The 22,739-nt window shown below is 39.9% G+C and overlaps 1 protein-coding gene across 6 annotated transcripts in view; it reads right to left on the reverse strand.

Moving 5' to 3' along the window:
- Positions 1–22,739, reverse strand: part of TMEM131L (transmembrane 131 like) — a 157,708-nt gene that overhangs the window by 21,147 nt on the left and 113,822 nt on the right. For 4 of the 6 annotated variants that reach the window (XM_073232560.1, XM_073232559.1, XM_073232565.1 and 1 more), the window contains 6 exons: positions 21,719–21,905; positions 21,322–21,507; positions 20,625–20,774; positions 19,686–20,311; positions 9,069–9,214; positions 1,312–1,436 (listed from right to left, as the gene is read on the reverse strand). In XM_073232560.1, the coding sequence (XP_073088661.1) occupies positions 1,312–1,436; positions 9,069–9,214; positions 19,686–20,311; positions 20,625–20,774; positions 21,322–21,507; positions 21,719–21,905 (1,420 nt within the window). The remainder of the gene's footprint in view (positions 1–1,311; positions 1,437–9,068; positions 9,215–19,685; positions 20,312–20,624; positions 20,775–21,321; positions 21,508–21,718; positions 21,906–22,739) is intronic. The other 2 variants (XM_073232563.1, XM_073232562.1) reach the window with 2 other exon arrangements.

Consider the following 22,739-nt stretch of genomic DNA (forward strand, 5'->3'; position numbering starts at 1 on the left):
CTACAAACTACAGGTGCTTCCTCAGGGACCTGGGGACAGACACTGTAAGCAGCTCTGTACAGGTTTCCCATCTGGCAGTCCATGCCACAGTGAGGGCCATTCTGCCAGAACCTTCCAGCAAGGAAGCAGACCTGCAGCAAGGTGGAACCCTTTCCCCATGTCAGTTTGGAACACCCTAGAAAATAATTTGACAGCAGCACATTTAAATACCTCCCTGAGCTCACAACAAAGAGAAATCCCTAGATGCCAGAACTCAAAAGAAGAAAAAGCCAGGGCAGTGAGGATGGAGGGATTACTTGGGGGGAAGCAAGCACTAGTGCTCAGAGGCTGGGTTTGATGCTGCCCCAGACAGTGACGTACAGGAGTCAGGGAGCTGGGGCCCTGGAAGGGGGCACTGCCAGTGCCAGGGACACCTGAAAAACTCCATCCACAGACCCAGGGAGGCAAAGGCAGGAGGGAGAGTCTCTGCTGGAAGTTCTTGGCTTGTGTGCGTGCTGGGCATTAGAAGTCTATCCTGAGAAACCAAAATTCAGAAACTGTACCACCAGGAGGATTTGGAGTCAGAATGTAAACAATACTGACCCAGGGAACAAAAACTTCAAGCTGAGAAATCTATATACAGTTAGATTTAGAGAGATATTTCTAGAAACCCAGAAATACAGGATTCCCACCTAAACACTGTCCAGCTCATTTATTTTACTGGTAAGAAAGTGAAAGCGCAGGGAGATTGTCTCAAGAAGTAAGGTTTCCAACGGAAAGTACCAAACTGCCTGGGTTCCAATTCAGCTCTGCCTTACCAACTGTGGGGCTTCAAGCAGACCACGTAATGTCTAGGCACCTCACTTCCTGCAGCTGTAAGAACCTGCCTACTACAAACAGACCTGATAGTCCCAGAGGGTCCCTATGCTCTGTCACTGTTAGGACCCCACAAGGTCAGGGGCCAGCTGGGAACAGGGCTTGTCTGTATGACCTGCTCCACAATTGCTCCTACACTGCACGGGCAGGATAAAGCTCTTGGCACAGAGAATGTCTTACGCTATTTCTCTAAAACCTCCCACAGCTTCAGCATTTTATAAAGTAAAAACTTGAAAAATTTACTTAAAGGTATTTTTTACACAATAAATTAAAACAAACAAGAAAATGTTCATTTTAGTGACATACTTTTATCTCAAAATACAAAATACAGATCTACACTCTCATATTACCTGTACCCAACAAAATAAAAACAAGATTAAAAGATAATAGCTAAAGGTGAAGACTATCGAGTAAGAACTTAATCAACATTTTACAGGGACTGTAAAAATTACATACCTCAAGACCTGGGCAGCCCCCCTTTTCTTGTTTTTTCTGCATGTTCGATTTTTGTTCCAATTTAGATTTTGTAAATTTCCTTCTTTTTTCTCCTGAAGCTTTTTCTTCCTATAAGGATCTTCTTGCTGAAGAGAAAAAAGAAAAACTTTCAGTGAAGGTTTAAACTGACTAAATACACATAAAAATTCTTTGTTTAAAAAAAAAAAAACTTTCGAAGACCAACTCTGTATGAATTCAGAATGTTCCAACACTGGTGAAGAGTGAGACATATGTTTCTCAATCTCTATTTGTTTTCATTTCCTTCTCTTTGTACCCCTCAACCTCCGAGGAAAGAAAAAAAAATTGCAGCCTATAAATTCCTGAGGGGCTAAAGAGGAAAAACCATCTGTTAGCAATTTATGGTCAGCCTGCTGTTAACTTCAACAGCAATAAATCCTCCAACCTTGACCTGTGAATTTGGTATGTGCCGTTTGCATGAATTACTACCAAAGACAAATCATGTTAAAACCCAGCTTAGGAGAAATGTGTGTATTTATGTTTTTATTTGTTTATAGAAGAACTTTGGGAGAATAGCCAATCTCCACAGAATGCTCTAAACTAGTTTAGGCTTTTAAGTAAATATGGCAATATGCTTGATGCTTTTTAAATGTGGTTCTGAAAAATTTAACTTTGCATGAGATATATATCTATAAATTATATATGTGAGTGTAAATATATGTGTATGTACATGTGTGTATATATGCATTTTAGATGCATATATGTGTGTGCATATATATTTAAAAATCATATATGCATGTATCTCAATTTTTAAGATTCAGGCTTTTTCCTCTTTTAAATGTTAGGCATGGTCTACTAAGAGGCCCAAGGGGAAGCGCTTCCCCTGCCCTTTAATATTTTAACGTAGCTCATATTGTTAAAAGTCTTCTAATACTTACCCTTTCTCTTCCTTCCACCACTCTGCCCTTTACCACAGAGGCACTGTCAGCAGCTGGGGGTGGTAGAGCCTCACACATTGAGACCCTTGGGTTGGAGCATCTCTTATAGGTGTGAGTTCTTTTCAGGAGGAAAATGCCTCCTCCAGGGACCTCACAGAAGCCAATCCCCTTGCTCAGATAATCCTCTTTCTATTGACCGTTTGGATTCACATTTTGTAAAGAGTGAAGATTGACTCCTTTTACCTTCTTTTTTCAAAAGGTTTGGTCCAGAAATCAGAGTAAGACTCCATGAGGTTTAACGTACACTTGATTCACACACACAACTTGGAAGAATAAAAATAAAAGGCTTTAGATACCTGCATGTTGCATGCTGAGGTACCAAAAACCTTCTGTATCTGTTAAAATGACATGCTTACCTCAATAAATACCCACTAGAAATAACACAACATTCTAAGAATGTATGTTGTGGGATTCCGGGATCTTTGCTTTCTTTTTTACTCTCCTTGATTCCCCCCAGTAAGTATTTCTGATTCTCGAGGTATTTCAAAAACATGCCAAGTTAAACACACAAGGCCCACCTACCCTAGAGAACCCTTGCTAACTGCTTATGTCTGATGCTCAACAGGCACATTAAAGACACATGATCAGACATAACCCAAGGTCAAACACTAGACACATACCATACTTATTCCTGTATTTGTTCCCTGTGTATTTCTAACTTTCAGAGGGAAAAGTTTTCCCCTCCCCTGCCCTGTTCTCTTAAAGGCCAAAAAAAGCCTTTTCAATACAGCAAGTACCTGAGCCTTCCTTCCCCGGGGGTCCCATACAAATTAAAGGACCAGGCTCCACGTGGGGCCGAGGAAGCGCGGGCCGGCTGCCACGGACCCACGGCTGCCACGGACCCACGGCTGCCTGTCCCACATCACTGGTTGGAACATGCCGACAAGAGGGCTCGTATCCCAGGACAACAGAAAGGAGGGCCTTGTAGCCAGCGGCACCGTCACCTTCTCGGAACATCGGGAGGCGCACATGTTTGGCCTCAGAGGCGAGGGCAGGGTGGCCCGGGGCAGACACCGCAGGGCCTGGGGGAGGGGGAGGGCGAGGGCGAGAGAGAAAAGGCAGAGACGCAGGGAAGAATGAACGACTGACAGGTTTTTGGGTGTGTGCGTGTGGCAGGCAGGGGGAAGGAAGGAAGGTAGTGTGTGTGTGTGTGTGTGTGTGTGTGTGTGTGTGTGTGTGTGTGTGTGTGTGTGTGTGTGTGTGTGTGAAGGAAGGTAGTGTGTGTGTGCAGTGTGTGTGTGTGTGTGTGTGTGAAGGAAGGTAGTGTGTGTGTGTGTGTGTGTGTGTGGTGTGTGGCGGGCAGGGGGAAGGAAGGTAGTGTGTGTGTGTGTGTGTGTGTGTGTGTGTGTGTGTGTGTGTGTGTGTGTGTGGTGTGTGGTGTGTGGCGGGCAGGGGGAAGGAAGGTAGTGTGTGTGTGTGTGTGTGTGTGTGTGTGTGTGTGTGTGTGTGTGTGTGTGGTGTGTGGTGTGTGGCGGGCAGGGGGAAGGAAGGAAGGTAGTTGGTCGGGCTAGGAGGGTAGGCCTGGAGCTCGGGCAGCAGCCGGAACATAGGGGGAAGGCCGCCGACCTATTGGAAACCAGATGGAGATGAAGGGGACAACCAACTCCACACCAGAGTGGGGGGGTCACATGGCGCGAGCCGGGCTCACGGGAAGCCGCAGCCCCCAGGGGGCTGCCGTTCAGAGCACGGTCCCCGCGCCCACCAGCCCCCTCGGTATCCCACTCATGCTGACTGGCTGTGGAATCCTGGGCAAGTTCCTTAGCTTCTCGTTGCCTCCATTTCCTGAGTCTTCCTCAAAGGGCCGGCGTGAGGATTAAATCACCTGACGGCCATCATCACTACTGGTCTGAACGCGCTAAGTTCTTTGATCTCCCTGAGAGAAGGGACAATTTAACTGACTGCAGGCTGGGAAAATGAGAGTTCCTGAGCTTTAATAAAGCAAGGAGGAAATCAGAAAAATCATATACTGCCTCTACAAAGGCACTCTTCAAGCTGTTGTTTGTAAGTAAAAGCAAATAAAAATGAGAGGGAATGGGTGTATTTCTCACTTTTAGGGGGAAAACTTTTCCCCTCCCCTAAGAAAAAAAATCCATACACCATTTGACAGAGTCACTACCTTTACATATGTCCTTACAGAAGAAAACCACTAACGTTCATTAGAGAAGTGAACAAAAGTGTAAATGCAAATTTACACAAGAAACATAAAGTTCAGAAAACCTTTTTAGGAAAGGCAAATCACAGACCAGCTTGTATCTCATCTTTCCATTTTGGTTTTAAAAAACACGAGTGTGTTTACACTGCAATGTTTCTGTATGCCAACACTAGGACAGGCCTGGGGAGGCAGGCAGCCAATTGCAGTGTCTGCCTCTGAGCAGTGGAAGTAGAACTGGGGGAGACACTGACTTCTTAATTTATGGGGAAAAAAAAAATCTACTGAGAAAGATTTAAGTGGTAGGATTTCGGATGAATGACTTTTTACCTGTCAGAGTTTTACAGAAATTGGGAGGAAATGCTCACTTTTCCCTAGAGATGCAAATTGAAATGAAAAGCAAAACACAATCATTCCCCCATCACACTGACCAAGATTTTTGCAAAAAAAAAAATAGTGCTGCTGAGAGCAGAGCGAAGCCAGTGTTCTCACACACCATGCATGTGAATGCAAATTGGTACCATCTTTCTAGAAAGCAACCTGGCAGCACTTGAGGAGCCTTGAACAGTTGTTGCTCTTTAATTCTATTTCTAGAAATCTCCAATAAGGATATATCAGGTATACAGGCAAGACTTAAGAACAACACAGTTCATCATAGCGTTATTTATGAAAATAAAAAGGTTGCAAACACTTCAGCGTCCAACTGCAGGGGAATGGTTTAGATTATGGCTTAAATGATGGAATGTTATATAACCACTGAAAACAAAGTTCCCGATTAATTTCTAACATGAGAAAATTGAGACTTTTAACATTATTAACAAAGTTACATACACATGATGATAATGATCCCAAGTTTTTAAAAAGTTGCATAGAAAGGAAACAATATAGAAAACGTGCCAAGTGGTTCATTATGGACAGATCTTCCCCACCCCCAACTCCTTCCTTGTGCTTCCAAAATCATCATGAATTCCTTTTTCTAAGGAAAAAAGAATCTACTTAAAAGAAAACGAATGGCCAGGGCTAGGGTTACAATTTAGCTTGTGGCTTCCAAATCTGGGCTTCAGCCTTCTTTGCCAGTAAATCTAGAGGAATATTCCTCCTGTGGTATAGACAGACTTATACAGTTTTCTAAGCTGCAAAGTTAGGCCGTAAGAATGTGCAAGAAAAACAAACACTGAGCGTTACACTTGGGAATGTGTTTACTGCGAATGATTTTCTCCAAATGAACAATGAAATGGAAAGTACGCTCACAGGGTTTTAAAGTGGACTTCTGCAAAACTGAGAGGAGTCACAGGGACGGCAAAGAAAGGACAGAACAGTCCCCCAAATCCTCAGGCCTGCTGCATCCTTACTGTCAAGCTGGCTATCACCACGAGGGGCAGTTGTCTTCTCCCACCCAGGCTCACAGACCAGAAAAGGAAGGAGAAGCTTACACAATCAACCACTGGGACCAAATTCAAGAAATGTCTGAGCTCCAGGGAATAGAGATTTTAAAAAGACAAGGCCTGTGCCCTCAAAGATCTAATGCTGAAGAAACACAGAGAAAATAACTTGAATATGTTAAGAGAACTGTCATACGCAGAGGCACAGGTGCAGAGGGCCGGCTGTGGTCTGGAAGCCAGGGGACCTCTGGGCCGGCCGAGTCTGAGGTGAGGGCATGACGCCCACACAGGGCGGCCAATGTGGGCAGCAGCCGTACCACAAAGCACCTTCCTCAGGCTGAGGGGATTTGCACTTAGTAGGTCTAACCACTCCTCCCTGCACACAAGGAGGTGGGGCTGTGGAGCCAGCACAGGGTCAGCCTGGGTTTCTACTCACTGCAGGGCAACGTGGAAGTCTCCAAAGCCTATATCATAAGGCTCTTAAGGTTCAGCTCTTAACTTCATCTGTTCCCACCCATCTCACATTCAATGACTTGACTTCTGCTCCAGAAAGCATGCCCTACCTTCATCTTTTGGCTTGGCTTTCTGTACATCCGCTATACTTACCCTCAAGCTGACTGCAACTTCAACATCAACTAAGGTTCAGACTCAGGCCCCTGGCGGTCCCTCTACACAACTCAGAGAACTCAGTGTCACCTCCTTAAATCCTAACCTCTGCAGGGACAACTAACATCTCAAGCTGCGGGCCCGAGCTGCCACCTGGCTCCATCACCCACTGCCCACTGCACATTCTTGCATCGATAACCAGCCATCCCTCCATTAGTAATGGTCACGGGCACAGTCCTTTCCTTGGTACTTACTAGCCGCACTGCTGTTCTGAACACTTACTTTAGTAACTCATCTGATCCTCACAACCCAATGAGATGGGTATACAGTTATCCTCTTTATTTTTCAGGTGAGGAAACTGCAATGATAATAACCTGCCCAGTGTTAAGGAGCAAATAAGTGACCAGCTAGAATAAAACCCAGGAAGACTGGCTGCAAAGTCAATGCTCTCAGGCCCCAGTCTACATTGCTTTGACCAACATGAGTTGGTAAGTCAAAATCCCCCAATTTGTAGTTACCCAGACTTAAAACCTTGGAGTTAATTTTTGCAAATGGCTATAGAAATAACAGCTCCTCTTCTTTATGCAGCTAGGTGCTAAGAAGTCCTGTTGGTTTTTCTTCCAAACTCTCACTTTAAATAAGAACCCAAATCTAGTCCTGATTACATCACACCTCCTAGCAGAGTAACAGCCTCCTTGTTAGAAGGGAGCCAGTATCTATTTCTGTCTCCTCCAACCCAACCACTAACACATTCAGATTGGCTGGTCCTCAAAAAATGCATTATTCACATATTCACTAAAGCATTTACTCAAGAACTACACTGGCTCTTTATAATATGCATTTTTCCTATCTTTGTGAAACTGAATTGAGGAATATTCAGTTCAGTATTGGCTCTCTACCAAAAAAGGTTAACATTAAAACTTATTTTCACCTACCATTCAATCTTATTTTTTGCATAGGTTCCATTTTTTGCTCTACTGAAGTTTTAATACATGCAATCTGTTGTGCAATCGTAACTGCCAACTCTTTAGTGTTAGTTCTGGATATAAAATAGAGAGAAACCTCAACAGTAGACCTTTGACATGGCTTCTACAAACCTGGGTCTTCATTTTTACTATCTTTCTTGGCTGGCTGAACTACAGTAACTTCATTTTTCAAGAAAGGCTCATAAGTTCATTTGTGTTTAAGAATGTCTGCCTCTTGCCTTTTACTTGAGTGTTGACTTGGCTGGACATACTCACATACACATTTTCATTCTCTCAGAGATAGGGCTCCACTGTTTTCTGGCATTAGATGTTTCTACAAAGTCTGAAGCAAGCCTAAGTTTGTGTTTCTTTATCTTCCTGCCTTTGCACAATGCTTTATGTTTTAAGATTAATAATTTAACCAGGATGTACATGTCTATTATTATGTATCAATTTTTCCTGGTGTACATGGTGCGCACTTTTGATTTATAAAATTCAGTTCATCCCTCATACCAGGAAATTTCTATTAACTCTGTGAATACATCTGTTGGGCTATTTACTTAGACAATCATTATTTGTGTGTTGGGCTGGTTTTGTCTTTCTTTGTCCCCCTATCTACCATCATCTTTTCTCTAAATGCTTTAATCTCTTAAGATTTTTCCCTTCTCATTCACTCAATTTATCTCAAAGCCTTTTTCTTTGAAGTCAGTAATTCAATTTTTGACCAATGTCTATATAAGCCATTTGAGTCTTCATTTATTTATTTGGCATTATAATATCTCTTTTAATCTCACTGTAGTGCATTAATTTGCCTTTAAAAGGGCTTATTTTATTCAATTCCTAGTCTACAGTGTGATACAGTCTTAGTTTTCTTCAAGTCTCTGGATATGTTTTTTTCTAGATTAGGATCTTTGCCTGTCTTCTTTCACTTATTTTTACTCTGTATATGTGTTTTTGTCCATATACATAGATATTTATACACTATATAGTATACATCTGTGGAGTTGGAATGCTGTTTTTTTTTTTACTGGGCTTGTGCTAATACACAGATTGCTCTAATGTGAAGTAGGTAAATTCTACTAAATACCTTTCTCACCTTTATGTTGGATGGACCTGTTTGATTATCCCTATGAGAATAGGGATGTATTCTGCTTTCCAGCAGCCAATACTGGTGAGAAAGGAAAGAGCTAGCCAGAGTGTACCTCTGCTCTCTCTTCTGGGTTTCTGTTGTACTAGGGCCCACTCACCTGACCCAGAAAGGCAAACCTCTCCTGTGGATGTGGTTCATGCTTCCATCTCAGTAAGACTATGCCCGAAAATGGATGGTGGGTAACAAATGGAGAGAAGGAATATGTGATATGGTTCTAATCCACCATCTTTACCCAGGAAAGAACCCATTTGCTTAAGAACAGCTTCTCTTGAGAGTAAAAGCTACTTGATATTACTGTAAAGTATTTTAATATCTCCCCTATAATCAGAAGATAAATAAAATTTTCTAAATACATCAAACTCACCATTTCTTAATATGATTTAAATGCATGATAACCATCTCTTTAAAAAGTATTAAATGTATATGTACAGTTATTATACAGCAATTTGCACTCTATGCCTAAAAATTGGTTTTGCCCTTTTCAATAAGGAAAAAAAAAAGAATACAGACCTCAACTGAAGGTATGTCCTGTTTCTCAGAACTTATGTCTTCTTTAGATGCTTTGTGAATCTTCTTTTCTGAAGACTTTGTGTCAACCTTTTTCAAAGTTTCACAATTGTCTATTTCACTCTTGACAGGCACTTGCTGGTTATTCCCTTGAATAAATAAAAATGATTCAATTTCTAGCTAACTATTTCCATTCATGTTCCCTATGGTTAAACCTCTTTCTTTCCCCAAACAATCTTGTTTGATTTAATGACACTGAGACTTAAGGACTGTTTTTGATATCCACAATGCTCTAGAAATTTATTTACAGGTGAAAATACACTTATATTAAGAATTCTATAAAATAGGTAAAGGTAAAAAAAAGGTGGGGGTATACCATTATCCACAGCGGGATTATTCATAATAGCCAAGAGAGAGAAACAAACAGAATGTCCATGGATAGATGAATGGATAAACAACATGTGATGTACATACAATGGAAAAGTATCCATCCTTTAAAAGGAATGCCTGGAAGTTGGATTAAAGATGGCAGCGTGAGAGGTGGCACAGAGGCTTCCTCCTAAAATCGCATATAATACGAAAATATAATTAATATAACTAATCCTGAGAGATCAACAGGAAAGAGGATGGCATCAGACTGCACACACCTGGAGAAAAGAGCAGACCTCACGGAACGGGGTGACATACCAGAGCTGTGGCTCCGCGGGACCCAAGCCCTTCCCCCACCCCAGCTCACCAGCAGGAGGAAGACAAACAGAGCAGGGAGGGAGTGGAAGGCTTGGGACTGCTGAATACCTAGCTCCAGAAATCTGCTCTGGGAGCACAAACCTACAATTCATGGTGCTTTCATGGTACTCTCATGTTTAGGGGGTTGGAAAACTAAGACAGGCAGAATTCCTGGAGAGACTGAGATTCCAGCTGCTTGTGGAAGCAGGGATCCATATCTGCCTGCTCTGGGACAAAAGCTTATTATACCTGTGTGCTTGGCACACTGGTTCAGGCAGTGGAGACAGGCACAGCAGCTGGGAAGCACGAAAGAGCTCTTTCCTCCCCCCAGGCACCAGTACCGCGCCCCTGCAACCCCCGACATTGCTTCAGGGGCTGAGCAGCTCCAGAGATTACAGCTTCTGGACACTAGAGGGCGCCATATACAAACATGAAACACCAAAGGAACCTGGTACAGAGTAAAATTAATATAACCCCTGAGAAAGATGACATGAACCTCATGACTCTTCCTGAAAGGGGGTTCAAAATAAAAATCATTAACATGCTAATGGAGGTACGGAAAGATATTCAAGAACTCAGGAATGAATTCCAGTCGGAGATCCAATCGTTGAAGAGCACAATGGAGGGTATTAAAAGCAGGTTGGATACAGTGGAGATGATAAATGAAATAGAAACCAGAGAAGAATACAAAGAAGCTGAGAAACAGAGAAAAAAGGATCTCTAAGAATGAAAGAATATTGAGAGAACTGTGTGACCAATCCAAAGGAACAATATTCGCATTATAGGGGTACCAGAAGAAGAAGAGAGAGAGAAAGGGATAGAAAGTGTCTTTGAGGAGGTAGTTGCTGAAAACTTCCCCAATCTGGGGAAGGAGATAGTCTCTCAAGCCATGGAGATCCACAGATCTCCCAACACAAGGGACCCAAGGAAGATAACACCAAGACATGTAATAATTAAAATGGCAAGGATCAAAGACAAGGACAGACTGTTAAAAGCAGCCAGAGACAGAAATAAGATCACATACAAAGGAAAATCCATCAGGCTAACACCAGACTTCTCAGCAGAAATCTTACAGGCCAGAAGGGAGTGGCATGATGTATTTAATGCAATGAAGCAGAAGGGCCTCAAATCAAGATTACTTTATCCGGCAAGATTATCATTTAAATTTGAAGGAGGGATTAAACAATTTCCAGATAAGCAAAAGCTGAGAGAATTTACCTCCCACAAACCATCTCTACAGTCCATTTTCGAGGGACTGCTATAGATGAAGTGTTCCTAAGGTTTAATAGCTGTCACCAGAGGTAATAAAAGCACAGTAAAGAAAATAGAACAGCTAATTACTAAACAAGTGCAAAATTAAATTAACTATCCCCAAAGTCAATCAAGGGATAGACAAAGAGTACAGAATATGATATCTAATATATAAAGAATGGAGGAGGAAGAAAAAGAGGTGGAAAAAAAGAACCTTTAGATTGTGTTTGTAACAGCATATTAAGTGAGTTAAGTTAGACTCTTAGATAGCAAGGAAGTTAACCTGGAACCTTTGGTAATCACGAATCTAAAGCCTGCAATGGCAATAAGTACATACCTATCGATAATCATCCTAAATGTAAATGGACTGAATGAACCAACCAAAAGACATAGAGTCACTGAATGGATAACAAAACAAGACCCATCTATATGCTCCCTAGAAGAGACTCACTTTAAAACCAAAGACATACACAGACTAAAGGTGAAGGGATGGAAAAAAGATATTTCATGCAACTAATAGGGAGAAAAAAGCAGGAGTTACAGTACTTGTATCAGACATAACAGACTTCAAAACAAAGAAAGTCACAAGAGACAAAGAAGGACATTACATAATGATAAAGGGGTCAATCCAACAAGAAGATAAAACCATTATAAATGTCTATGTTCCCAACACAGGAATGACTACATATGTGAAACAAGTACTAACAGAACTAGAAGGGGAAATACAATGCAATGAATTCATTCTAGACTTCAACACTCCACTCACTACAAAGGACAGATCAACCAGACAGAAAATAAGTAAGGAGACAGAGGCACTGAACAACACACTAGAGCAGATGGACCTAACAGACCTCTACAGAATTCTACACCCAAAAGCAGCAGAACACACATTCTTCTCAAGTGCACATAGAAAATTTTCAAGAATAGATCATATACTAGGCCACAAAAAGAGCCTCAGTAAATTCAAAGACTGAAATTGTACCAATTTCTCAAATCACAAAGGTATGAAACTAGAAATAAATTATGCAAAGAAAATGAAAAATTCAAAAAACACATGGAGGATTCACAACATGCTCCTAAATAACCAATGGATCAATGACCAAATAAAAACAGATCAAGCAATATATGGAGACAAATGACAACAATAATTCAACACCACAAAATCTGTGGGACACAGCAAAGGCCATGCTAAGAGGAAAGTATATTGCAATACAGGCCTACCTCAGGAAAGAAGAACAATCCCATATAAGCAGTCTAAACTGACAATTAATGAAACTAGAAAAAGAAGAACAAATGAGGCCCAAAGTCAGTAGAAGGAGGGACATAATAAAGATTAGAGCAGAATCAAATAAAATCAAGAAGAATAAAACAATAGAAAGAATCAATGAAAGCAAGAGCTGATTCTTCGAGAAAATAAACAAAAGAGATAAACCCCTAGCCAGACTTACCAAGAAAAAAAGAGAGTCTACACCCATAAACAGAATCAGAATGAGAAAGGAAAAATCACTACAGACACCACAGAAATACACAGAATTATTAGAGAATACTATGAAAAATTATATGCTAACAAACTGGATAACCTAGAAGAAATGGACAACTTTCTAGAAAAATACAACCTTCCAAGGCTGACCAAGGAAGAAACAGAAAATCTGAACAGACCAATTACCAGCAATGAAATCAAACTGGTAATCAAAAAACTAACTAAGAAAAAAACTCCTGGACCAGATGGCTTCACCGGTGAATTTTATCAAACATTTAGTAAAGACCTAATACCCATTCTTCTTAAAGTTTTCCAAAAAATAGAAGAGGAAGGAATACTTCCAAACTCATTCTGAGGCCTGGATCACTCTAATACCAAAACCAGACAAAGACACCACAAAAAAAGAAAATTACAGATCAATATCCCTCATGAACACTGATGCAAAAATACTCAACAAAATATTAGAAAACTGAATTCAAAAATACATCAAAAAGATCATCCATCATGATCAAGTAGGATTTATTCCAGGGATGCAAGGATGGTACAACATTCGAAAATCCATCAACATCATCCACCACATCAACAAAAAGAAGGACAAAAACCACATGATCATCTCCATATATGCTGAAAAGCATTCGACAAAATTCAACATCCAGTCATGATAAAAACTCTCAACAAAATGGGCATAGAGGGCAAGCACCTCAGCATAATAAAGGCCATATATGACAAACCCACAGCCAACATTATGCTTAACAGCGATAAGCTGAAACCTTTTCCTTTAAGATTGGGAACAAGACAAGGATGCCCACTCTCCCCACTGTTATTCAACATAGTACGGGAGGTCCTAGCCACAGCAATTAGACAACACAAAGAAATAAAAGGCATCCAGACTGGCAAGGAAGAAGTCAAACTGTCCCTGTTTGCAGATGACATGATAGTGTACATAAAAAAAACCCTAAAGAATCTACTCCAAAACTACTAGATCGAATATCTGAATTCAGCAAAGTTGTGGGATACAAAATTTATACACAGAAATCTGTTGCATTCCTATACACTAATGATGAACTAGCAGAAAGAGAAACCAGGAAAAGAATCCCATTCACAATTGCATCAAAAAAAATAAAATACCTAGGAATAAACCTAACCAAGGAAGTGAAAGACTTATATTCTGAAAACTACAAGACACTTATGAGAGAAACTAAAGAAGAAACCAACAAATGGAAACACATCCCATGCTCATGGATAGGAAGAATTAATATTGTCAAAATGGCCATCCTGCCTAAAGCAATCTACAGATTCAATGCAATTCCTATAAAAATACCAACAGCATTCTTCAATGAACTAGAGCAAATAGTTATAAAATTCATATGGAATGACAAAAGACCCCGAATAGCCAAAGCAATCTGGAGAAGGAAGAATAAAGCACGGGAGATCTCACTCCCCAACTTCAAGCTCTACTACAAAGCCACGGTAATCAAGATAATTTGATACTGGCAAAAGAACAGAGCCACAGACCAGTGGAACAGAATAGAGAGTCCAGATATTAACCCAAGCATGTATGGTCAATTAATACACGATAAAGGAGCCATGGACATAAAATGGGGAAATGACAGCCTCTTCAACAGCTGGTGTTGGCAAAACTGGACTGCTACATGCAAGACAATGAAACTGGATTATTATCTAACCTCATACACAACAGTAAACTCAAAATGGATCAAAGACCTGAATGTAAGGCATGAAACCATAAAATTCTTAGAAAAAAACATAGGCAAAAATCTCTTGGACATAAACATGAGCAACTTGTTCATGAACATATTTCCCCGGGCAAGGGAAACAAATGCAAAAATGAAAAGGGACTATATCAAGCTGAAAAGCTTCTGTATGGCAAAGGACACCATCAGTAGAACAAAAAGACATCCTACAGTATGGGAGAATATATTCATAAATGACATATCCAATAAGGGGTTGACATCCAAAATATATAAAGAGCTCACGCACCTCAACAAACAAAAAGCAAATAAGCCAATTAAAAAATGGGCAAAGGAGCTGAACAGACACTTCTCCAAAGAAGAAATTCACATGGTCAACAGGCACATGAAAAGATGTTCCAAATCACTAATCATCAGAGACATGCAAATTAAAACCACAATGAGATATCACCTCACACCAGTTAGGATGGCCAACATCCAAAAGACAAACAACTACAAATGTTGGCAAGGATGTGGAGAAAGGGAAACCCTCCTACACTGCTGGTAGGAATGTAAACTAGTTCAACAATGTAGAAAGCAGTATGGAGGTTCCCCAAAAACTCAAAATAGAAATACCATTTGACCCAGGAATTCCACTCCTAGGAATTTACCCTGAGAATGCAGCAGCCCAGTTTCAAAAAGACATATGCACCCTATGTTTGTCACAGCACTATTTACAATAGCCAAGAAATGGAAGCAACCTAAGTGTCCATCAGTAGATGAATGGATAAAGAAGATGTGGTACATAAACACAATGGAATATGATTCAGCCATAAGAAGAAAACAAATCCTACCATTTGCAACAACATGGATAGAGCTAGAGGGTATTATGCTCAGTGAAATAAGCCAGGTGGAGAAAGACAAGTATCAAATGATTTCACTCATCTGTGGAGTTTAAGAACAAAGAAAGAACTGAAGGAACAAAACAGTAGCAGACTCACAGAACCCAAGAATGGACTAACAGTTACCAAAGGGAAAGGGAATGGAGAGGATGGGTAGGAAGAGAGGGATAAAGGGGAAAAGGGGGCATTGTAATTAACACACATAATGTAGCACGGGGTGGATACCGGGAAGGCAGTATAACACAGAGAAGACAAGTAATGATTCTATAGCATCTTACTACTCTGATGGACAGCGACTGTAATGGGGTATGTGGTGGGGACTTGATAATGCGGGGAGTCTAGTAACCATAATGTTGTTCAAGTAATTGTACATTAACGATACCAAAAAAAAAATAACGTAATACAAGGTAAACATACTTTTGTTTTGTTAACAGAAGATCACATAATTATTACAGAACTATAAAAATGCTGCCAGGGAAGCAACTCCTAGAGCATAAATTGGGTGTTAGGCTTCCACAGAGGAAATTTCCCATCACAATGAAGGAGGAATGGAAATGGGCAAGAGCAAGACAGATAATGTCTGAAACAGAAGAAGAAATCATAAATAAAGGCATGACTTGGGATTCTAGAAACAGTAAGTATGAAGCAGGATACAGTTATTCTCTCCAAAAAAATTTGCCATTATGTTCCCAGTCATAATTCATGAGAAAATGGGTTTCCTGAAGTTTCCTTCAGGTCAAGGACAGCATTAAAAGTATGTCATCAAAGTTTCTCAGGAAGGATCCAAATGTACTATCTAACACTAAACTATTCCAAATAAGTGGTAAAGCACAGATACTCAGAATATTAGCAATGTCCTCTGTGGGCCCAAGAGTGAGGACAATCAAGTGAATTCTTGTAACAGGCTCTTCATAAAGTCTTTGAGAAATTCTACCATGACTGTATTGAAGAATTCAGAAATACCGTGAGTAGACACTTCATTTTAAAAACGGAGCCAATCGATATCATCCTATCAAGTTTGCTTACTTAACAGTATTATACAACCTTCTTACATTTATCTCACAGAGTATTTGAGCCACAAAGTTAAAAAGTAAGTAGAACAAGGAACAAGTGAACAGCCAGAATCCTGCTTAATGTTTTTTTTGTATCAAATCTAATCATACGGTATATTTTGTGTCAATGGCTAGAGCTTCATTTCAGATCATGTGCTTAATATCTGTAAGTAAATGAGGTTTTAAAAATTGTTTTCAAATAATAGCATTTCAGAAATTTTGGAGGTATCTAATTCACTGGAAACTCTCATGTGCTGTTAATTTCAAGGGTATTATTAAATCAGGATATTATTAAACTTAATATTATTCTGTACATTATTATACACAGAAAGGAATAATCTGTTAGCTAATCCTCTTTTGTAGTGCTAAGCCCAGCAGCAGTTTGTCTTTAACCTTAATGCTAAGTCTGTATTATTTTGATAATATAATTTTAAAAATAGTAGTTATAAACATTTAGAAAGAGACATATCTAAAAGATTGTTTGCATTACACATAAAGCCCTACTCTTGACAGATGATCAAGAGACCTGGAACATGTAACAGATGTTTGAAAAATTTAGCTGTTTCACGGTTGTTTGACAGGTTGATGCCAAAAAACAAGTGTGTGAAAACAGAGCCCTGAAGAATCTGTCACCAGACTTCGTTTCTACGGGAATTTCAATTTATGATGTATTGCAGGCCTCTCAAGAGGAGGTAACAGAAAGAGTAGGAAAGGGATAAGACACATTTTCTGTTATTCAAAAAAATTCTGTTTCTGGACAACAAGGATAAGCATGGAGCCAGAGCTATGTACATCCTGGAACATTTTCTTCTCACACAATACGTTACACTTAGGGAAAAAAAAAAAGCCTCCAAAGAGGAGGCCCAATTCTTCAGGTGCCTCAGGAAGGTCTGAGAGGTGGAAACACCACCTCTGGCACTCTTAGGAGTCAGCTCATCTCGCTCCCCCTTTCCAAAGGCAACCTTATTGCTGGACTTGCTTCTACAGAACATTTGTGTACATGAGGAGAAATGGCTAGAATGTGGCAAACACATGAACTGGTGTCAAATGAGCAAAGAGCAGTTCCCAATTCTGCTGGACCACACAGCAAACGACTCCTGGAAATTGAGGTCCCCAGCCATCTTCAGACTCCAGAAAGTCATTTCTAGACTCACTTCAGACTCCATTTAAGAAGGAAAAGGCATGATTTTCACAAGGTAAAATACCTGTCAGACTGAACAAGGAACTAATGTTCAAAGTTGGAAGTGAAAACTCAGAAGGTTCTTATCCATGTGGCTTCTTACCTTTGAGCATTATTTACACTTCATGGATTTCCTCCTGATGTCTGCCTGTTCACCACCTGACAGGTATTATACTGCTTTCCTTTAAAATTTGACAAAGGAACCTAAAACCCCTGACATGGCTAAAAAGAACTCCAAATCCTACCTTCAAGCTATAATTATGTTCCCCTAGATTTCTCAGTCCTTGTTTTTCAAATTTTCAGTTCTTAAAATGTTTAAATTGTAAACTGATGACAGGCAATTTGTTTACTTTTTAACCTCTTTGTTATTTTCCTAGAATAATGCTGTGAATAGAAAAAAAGAACGAAAATGCATGTCAGTGAATGGATTTCCCTGTGAGCAACCTCCTGCTGACATTTTAATTCTAGAGAGAAATACAGGACTGAATTAGCACCTTGGAATTTGCTGGTCTGAACCCGTCACAGAAAGCCAAAGTTCTCTCGTCAGCTTTTATTTGATCTGATCAACAGTCACCCTGATACTACTGATACAGTCTACTGAACATGCTTCTGATATAGTCAAAAAGCAGCTTAAGAAAACTTATAAGCAAGGGATTTGATTCCATTTAAAACATTATAAACAGACTAGTAAACTGCACAGGAGGCTAAGATTCCAAACAGGGTTGCCGTCTACAATGATAAAAGCAAATGCATGGTTTATGGACTTGGACTTTCTGAGCTGTTATTGCAGGATCTTCTAGGCTCAACTATGGGCATTAAACATCAGGTACTGGCCAGAAAGATGATCTAACTCTGGAGAGAAATCCGCTGACCACTCAGGTACTACAGTTCTGTGCCACATCTCTACATCTCAACCACCTCAAAGTATAAGATGAAGCAGCAGGTCCTTCCCACCCACCAACAGACAATGCCACAGCCACCGCAGTTTGCAGGCACAGGTATCCAGGCCTCCGAAGGACACACTGAACCACAGGAGAGGCACTTACAAAGGGACAGTCCCCCCAAATGACTATGATTCTAAGTTTATGGGAAGTCAGCCTATGTCAAATATTGTGCACAATATTTGTCTAAATGACACAGAAAACAAGGGAAAGCCCAGTAGGACTCTCCCCATTATTCTACCCTTTTCACAGGTGTTTTATAGTCTGGACCCTACAGAAGTAGAATAGGCACCCCACCTGCCACCCACTGCCATAAACACCCTCAGACAAGGTAGCTGTGATTTGAAGATCTTTGTGAACACATCATCTGGAAGGTGTACTCACACACCTGGAGAAGAGGACAAGGGGCCAGCAGCCACCCTGCAGACCAGTGTCCACCTCCAGCATGGGCACTGCTGCTGGGGATATGGTGCCAGTGGGCTGGAACAAAGTGCACCAGGAAGGCATGTGCAGCTGCCCGAGCCACGTGCCACTCAGAGCACTCCAGCTTTCTTTTAAATTAACGATGTCCTTTTATGGAAATTTAAATTTTATTTTCAGTTTTTTACTAAACGCTTAAAGCTCATTGGAATTAGCCAATCCACATTTCTGTACCTTTCCTACAACAGTAAGGAGTGAAAAATATGAAGTTATTTATATTTAGATGTTTCAAATAACTGTTTTTTTCCAAGTAGCTGTTCTTTTTTTCCAGATTAAGAAGCATCAAAATTTGACTTTTAAGGGGTACAGTAATGTGCATATTAAAACAGAATGCACAAGAAAAATAAGCACAGGCTCTTATACCCAAGGCCAAAGGAATCAGCTAAAGCATAATGATAATTTTACATGTAGGTAGCCTTCCTAGTCCAGTTTTGCTTGCATTCTCATTAACTGTATTTGCTGTAAGAAAACATCCATCTTCTTCCAACCAAGGGACATAATTAGAGAAGAACTAGGGCCAGGGAACATGAGATGGTGGCAGCTGTTAAAGATAAAAGTTGTTAAGTTTTGTTCAGTCAGAAATATTTTATGGGATGATTAATTTTTGTAGAAAAGCAAAGATGAAAAGTAATTAGGAAAATGTGTCCACACTCTCCCAACAACAAAATATGATATTCACATCCCTCTATACCAAAAAGTAAACTTCTTAGCCACGGCATTCTAAAAGCTAAGTGCCTCATCCTCAACTTTTATCTCACATACCGCATTTCAACATTTGTATCTTTGCTCAAACTTCACATCTGAACTCAGAATTCAGCATCTACAGTGACAACTAAAGCTACAGGTGAGAACAAATTCCATTAAACACAGACTGGAGACCAACAGGAAAGAATCATCATCAAGAAGGAAGAAAAGATTACCATTATTTTTCCTGGAAATTTCTGGCAAGTCTGACTGGTATTGAGGTGAATTTCTTGGCAAATGATTTTCAGGTGGTTTCTTAGAGGTCTTCAGAGGACAGAGCTCTCGTTCCTTGAGCTCAGCTATGTTTTCTGAAATTTTAATGTCCGTTTCCTTAGGAAACATACATGTCTGTATTCCCTCCTTCATGTGGCATTCTGAAGAAGTATTATTGACAATGTTTGTGTTTTTCAGTATGTTCTCTCCCTTATTCAGTAAGTTTTTGGGAAGGGTTAAATTCTTGTGCAGGTTGACATTTATGCCACTTGCATATTTGAGGTTTATCCAGTTCTCACCCACAACATCAGTGCACACGTCCTCTTTAGGAGCAGACAGGGAGCTGCCCGGGGCCGATGTCTGTTTGTCCTCAGTGGTAGTGTTGGCACTACTGGTGACAGATGGGCTGGTTTTGTGTTTACTGTAGTAGACTGAGCACTTGTGCTTCTTCTGCGAATGCCCATAGGTGGCTGGACTCCTCTTTGCAGCATTCTGGACCCTGCTTTGTGGAGTGCTTACTGGAAGGCAGTTTTTCCCTCTGCCTTTATCAGAGGGGCCATAGGTATCGAGGAAGTTCTTGCAGTTGCTTCTGAATTGAGGAAGAAAAACATTTACCTGTAAAGCCAAACTGAATAAAACTCTACCTCTCTGTAGTAACTGGTATTGTGGGTATTAAGGTCTATCTGTCCTCCTTCTAAAGCCCCATGAGTTTAATAAGCTTACGTCCTTACATGAAATCTAACTTATAATAAAAGAACTGTTGTAACTGTCACACAATGTCTTAGAGAAAATTTTATGAAAACAAATGTGGACTCAAAATAATTTTTATATAACCTGAAAATCAGAACTGAGTAATATATCAAAGGTGAGAAACCCTCCCCACTCACTCCAAGAATTCTTACTTGTGAGAATGGGAGCTGATTACATCCATTGGACTATTGCTTTGCTGTGAACAGGAGCTGGCATTTTGCCTCTGCTTTGTTTTCATGAATTCCATAAGAATGTACTGGGCTTGTTGGAAGGCTATTAAAATCACACCCAACAGGGACAAACTGAGGGAGAAAGCAGTGAGGTTCATTATTGCATGGTTCTTCCTGGCATTAAAAAGACTAGCTTTATTATAGAAGTACAGTGAATGGTTGATGGATAATGTCTAAAGATATGATATTGAAATTCTATAAGATGTATGATATCATTCTGTTTCTTAAAAAACGTTTCTAAAAATGTGCATATTGTGAGTTTGATATTTCAGTTTCATTTTTAAAGACACTTTTAATTAGCTCTAGAACAGTCTTTCTAGTCTTTCAATCTCAAACTGCCATTGCACCGAGCAAATGAGGGTACATTCCTAACTTGCACCGTGACTGCCAATGACCATACATGGAGCATGACAGTTTATTACACTTCTGGGTCCCATGAATCTCTTACAATTAGTTTACAATTACCTCAAAGCCTATCAGTTGCTACTTTGTCTACTTCATGTATGTCAAGGTTCTCAAAGCAATATAAATTCCACTCAATTCATATGCTTTGACTGCACCTGGGCACTACACATCTTCATGCAGCTCTCCTGAGAGTGTGGAGAAAGTAGCAGCTTACCTGACACAGAAGACTGTGAGCCTCCAGAACGATTCCTCCCAGCTGGGACCTGGGACCACATCTGCACACAGAGGCAACAAGTGATGAGGGAGGGTCACGTTGAGAGTGAAGCGAAACTCGAGGTCGGCCGCAGTCACAAGGGTCAGCTCACGAATGACCCAGGAAGAGGTGAAGTCTGGAGTGAACCTGATAACAAAAGATTCACCATTATGAACTTTAATTGTTCTCACTTTAAGCACAAATCAAAATAATCACCATGGCAGCAAGATTTCTTACTTATATGATAAGTACTTATATAAAAACAACTTAAGATGTCTTTATTAATGGAAAAAGGTTTTGTCCCCCCCATTATTAAGCTCATCACAAAACTTAAACAAAGTTAAAACTCAATGCTTACACAATGCTGATATCCCGGGATGTGTTTGGGGCCAGGGAAAACTGATGACAGTCTAGCACTTCAAATCCATAACCTTGGCAATTATACCCGTTAATTTTCAGAGATGTCACAGTTATGGGAAGTGGTCCAATATTCTCAACTTTAAAGTTCTTTGTAATAGATAAAATTTGCTTGCTGTCTTTCAGTTCTACCAAGGACGAAAAGTGATATTTAGTATATATGAACTAAATTTATTTAAAATAATTTATTGAATCAACAAACTATGATCTATATTATTCAAATGTGCAAAAAATCAATAAGCTCAAAGCATGACTTCTATCTAACTTGCAGAACAGTCATAGATTCTCTTATATTAACAGAATATAATAAAAATACTTAATTAGTCAAGATTTTTCTTAAGTTACATGCTCTGTCTAGGAACCAAATGTAATGAAAGTCTCTTCTTTGTTCTTTTACTTATTAAAAGTTAGGGTTAAAAGTTTATTCTTCTCAGAAACCAAATAACGTGGATACCCCTAAAGGCCTTTGCCCCTGAGATCCTCACTCACTTCTGCAACAGGGACCAGTTAAGAGTGTATTTGCTTCTATGTAAATTCATCACAATTACTAGAAACACAATTCAAATGCTCACTACATTAAGAGGAAGTATGCAGTTAAATAAATCCTTGCAAATAAATGAGAACTCATTAAATATGGGCAGTTGATAAAAGGAAGACTTAGCACAATTTAAAAATATTCCTACAAAGTTATAATCCACAATCTTTTCCACAGAAGCACTAGTATTTTATCTGGTTCTATAGTTTTTATATTCCTCCTTACTTCTACCTTTCAAAGTCAACCCTAAATTACTGAATGAATGCATGGAATAATGAATATTCTGAGGAAGAATTTTTAACGTAAAATGGCTAATCTTTTTAAACTTGGTGCTCATTTAGCATAGTTTTCTTTAAAAAAAAAACTATCAGGCATAGAAGTGGCTCTATAGATTATCTAGTAGTTTCACCAACCAGCTTTCTACACA

This window comes from Manis javanica, chromosome 3 (assembly GCF_040802235.1).
Source record: "Manis javanica isolate MJ-LG chromosome 3, MJ_LKY, whole genome shotgun sequence".
NCBI lineage: Eukaryota > Metazoa > Chordata > Mammalia > Pholidota > Manidae > Manis > Manis javanica.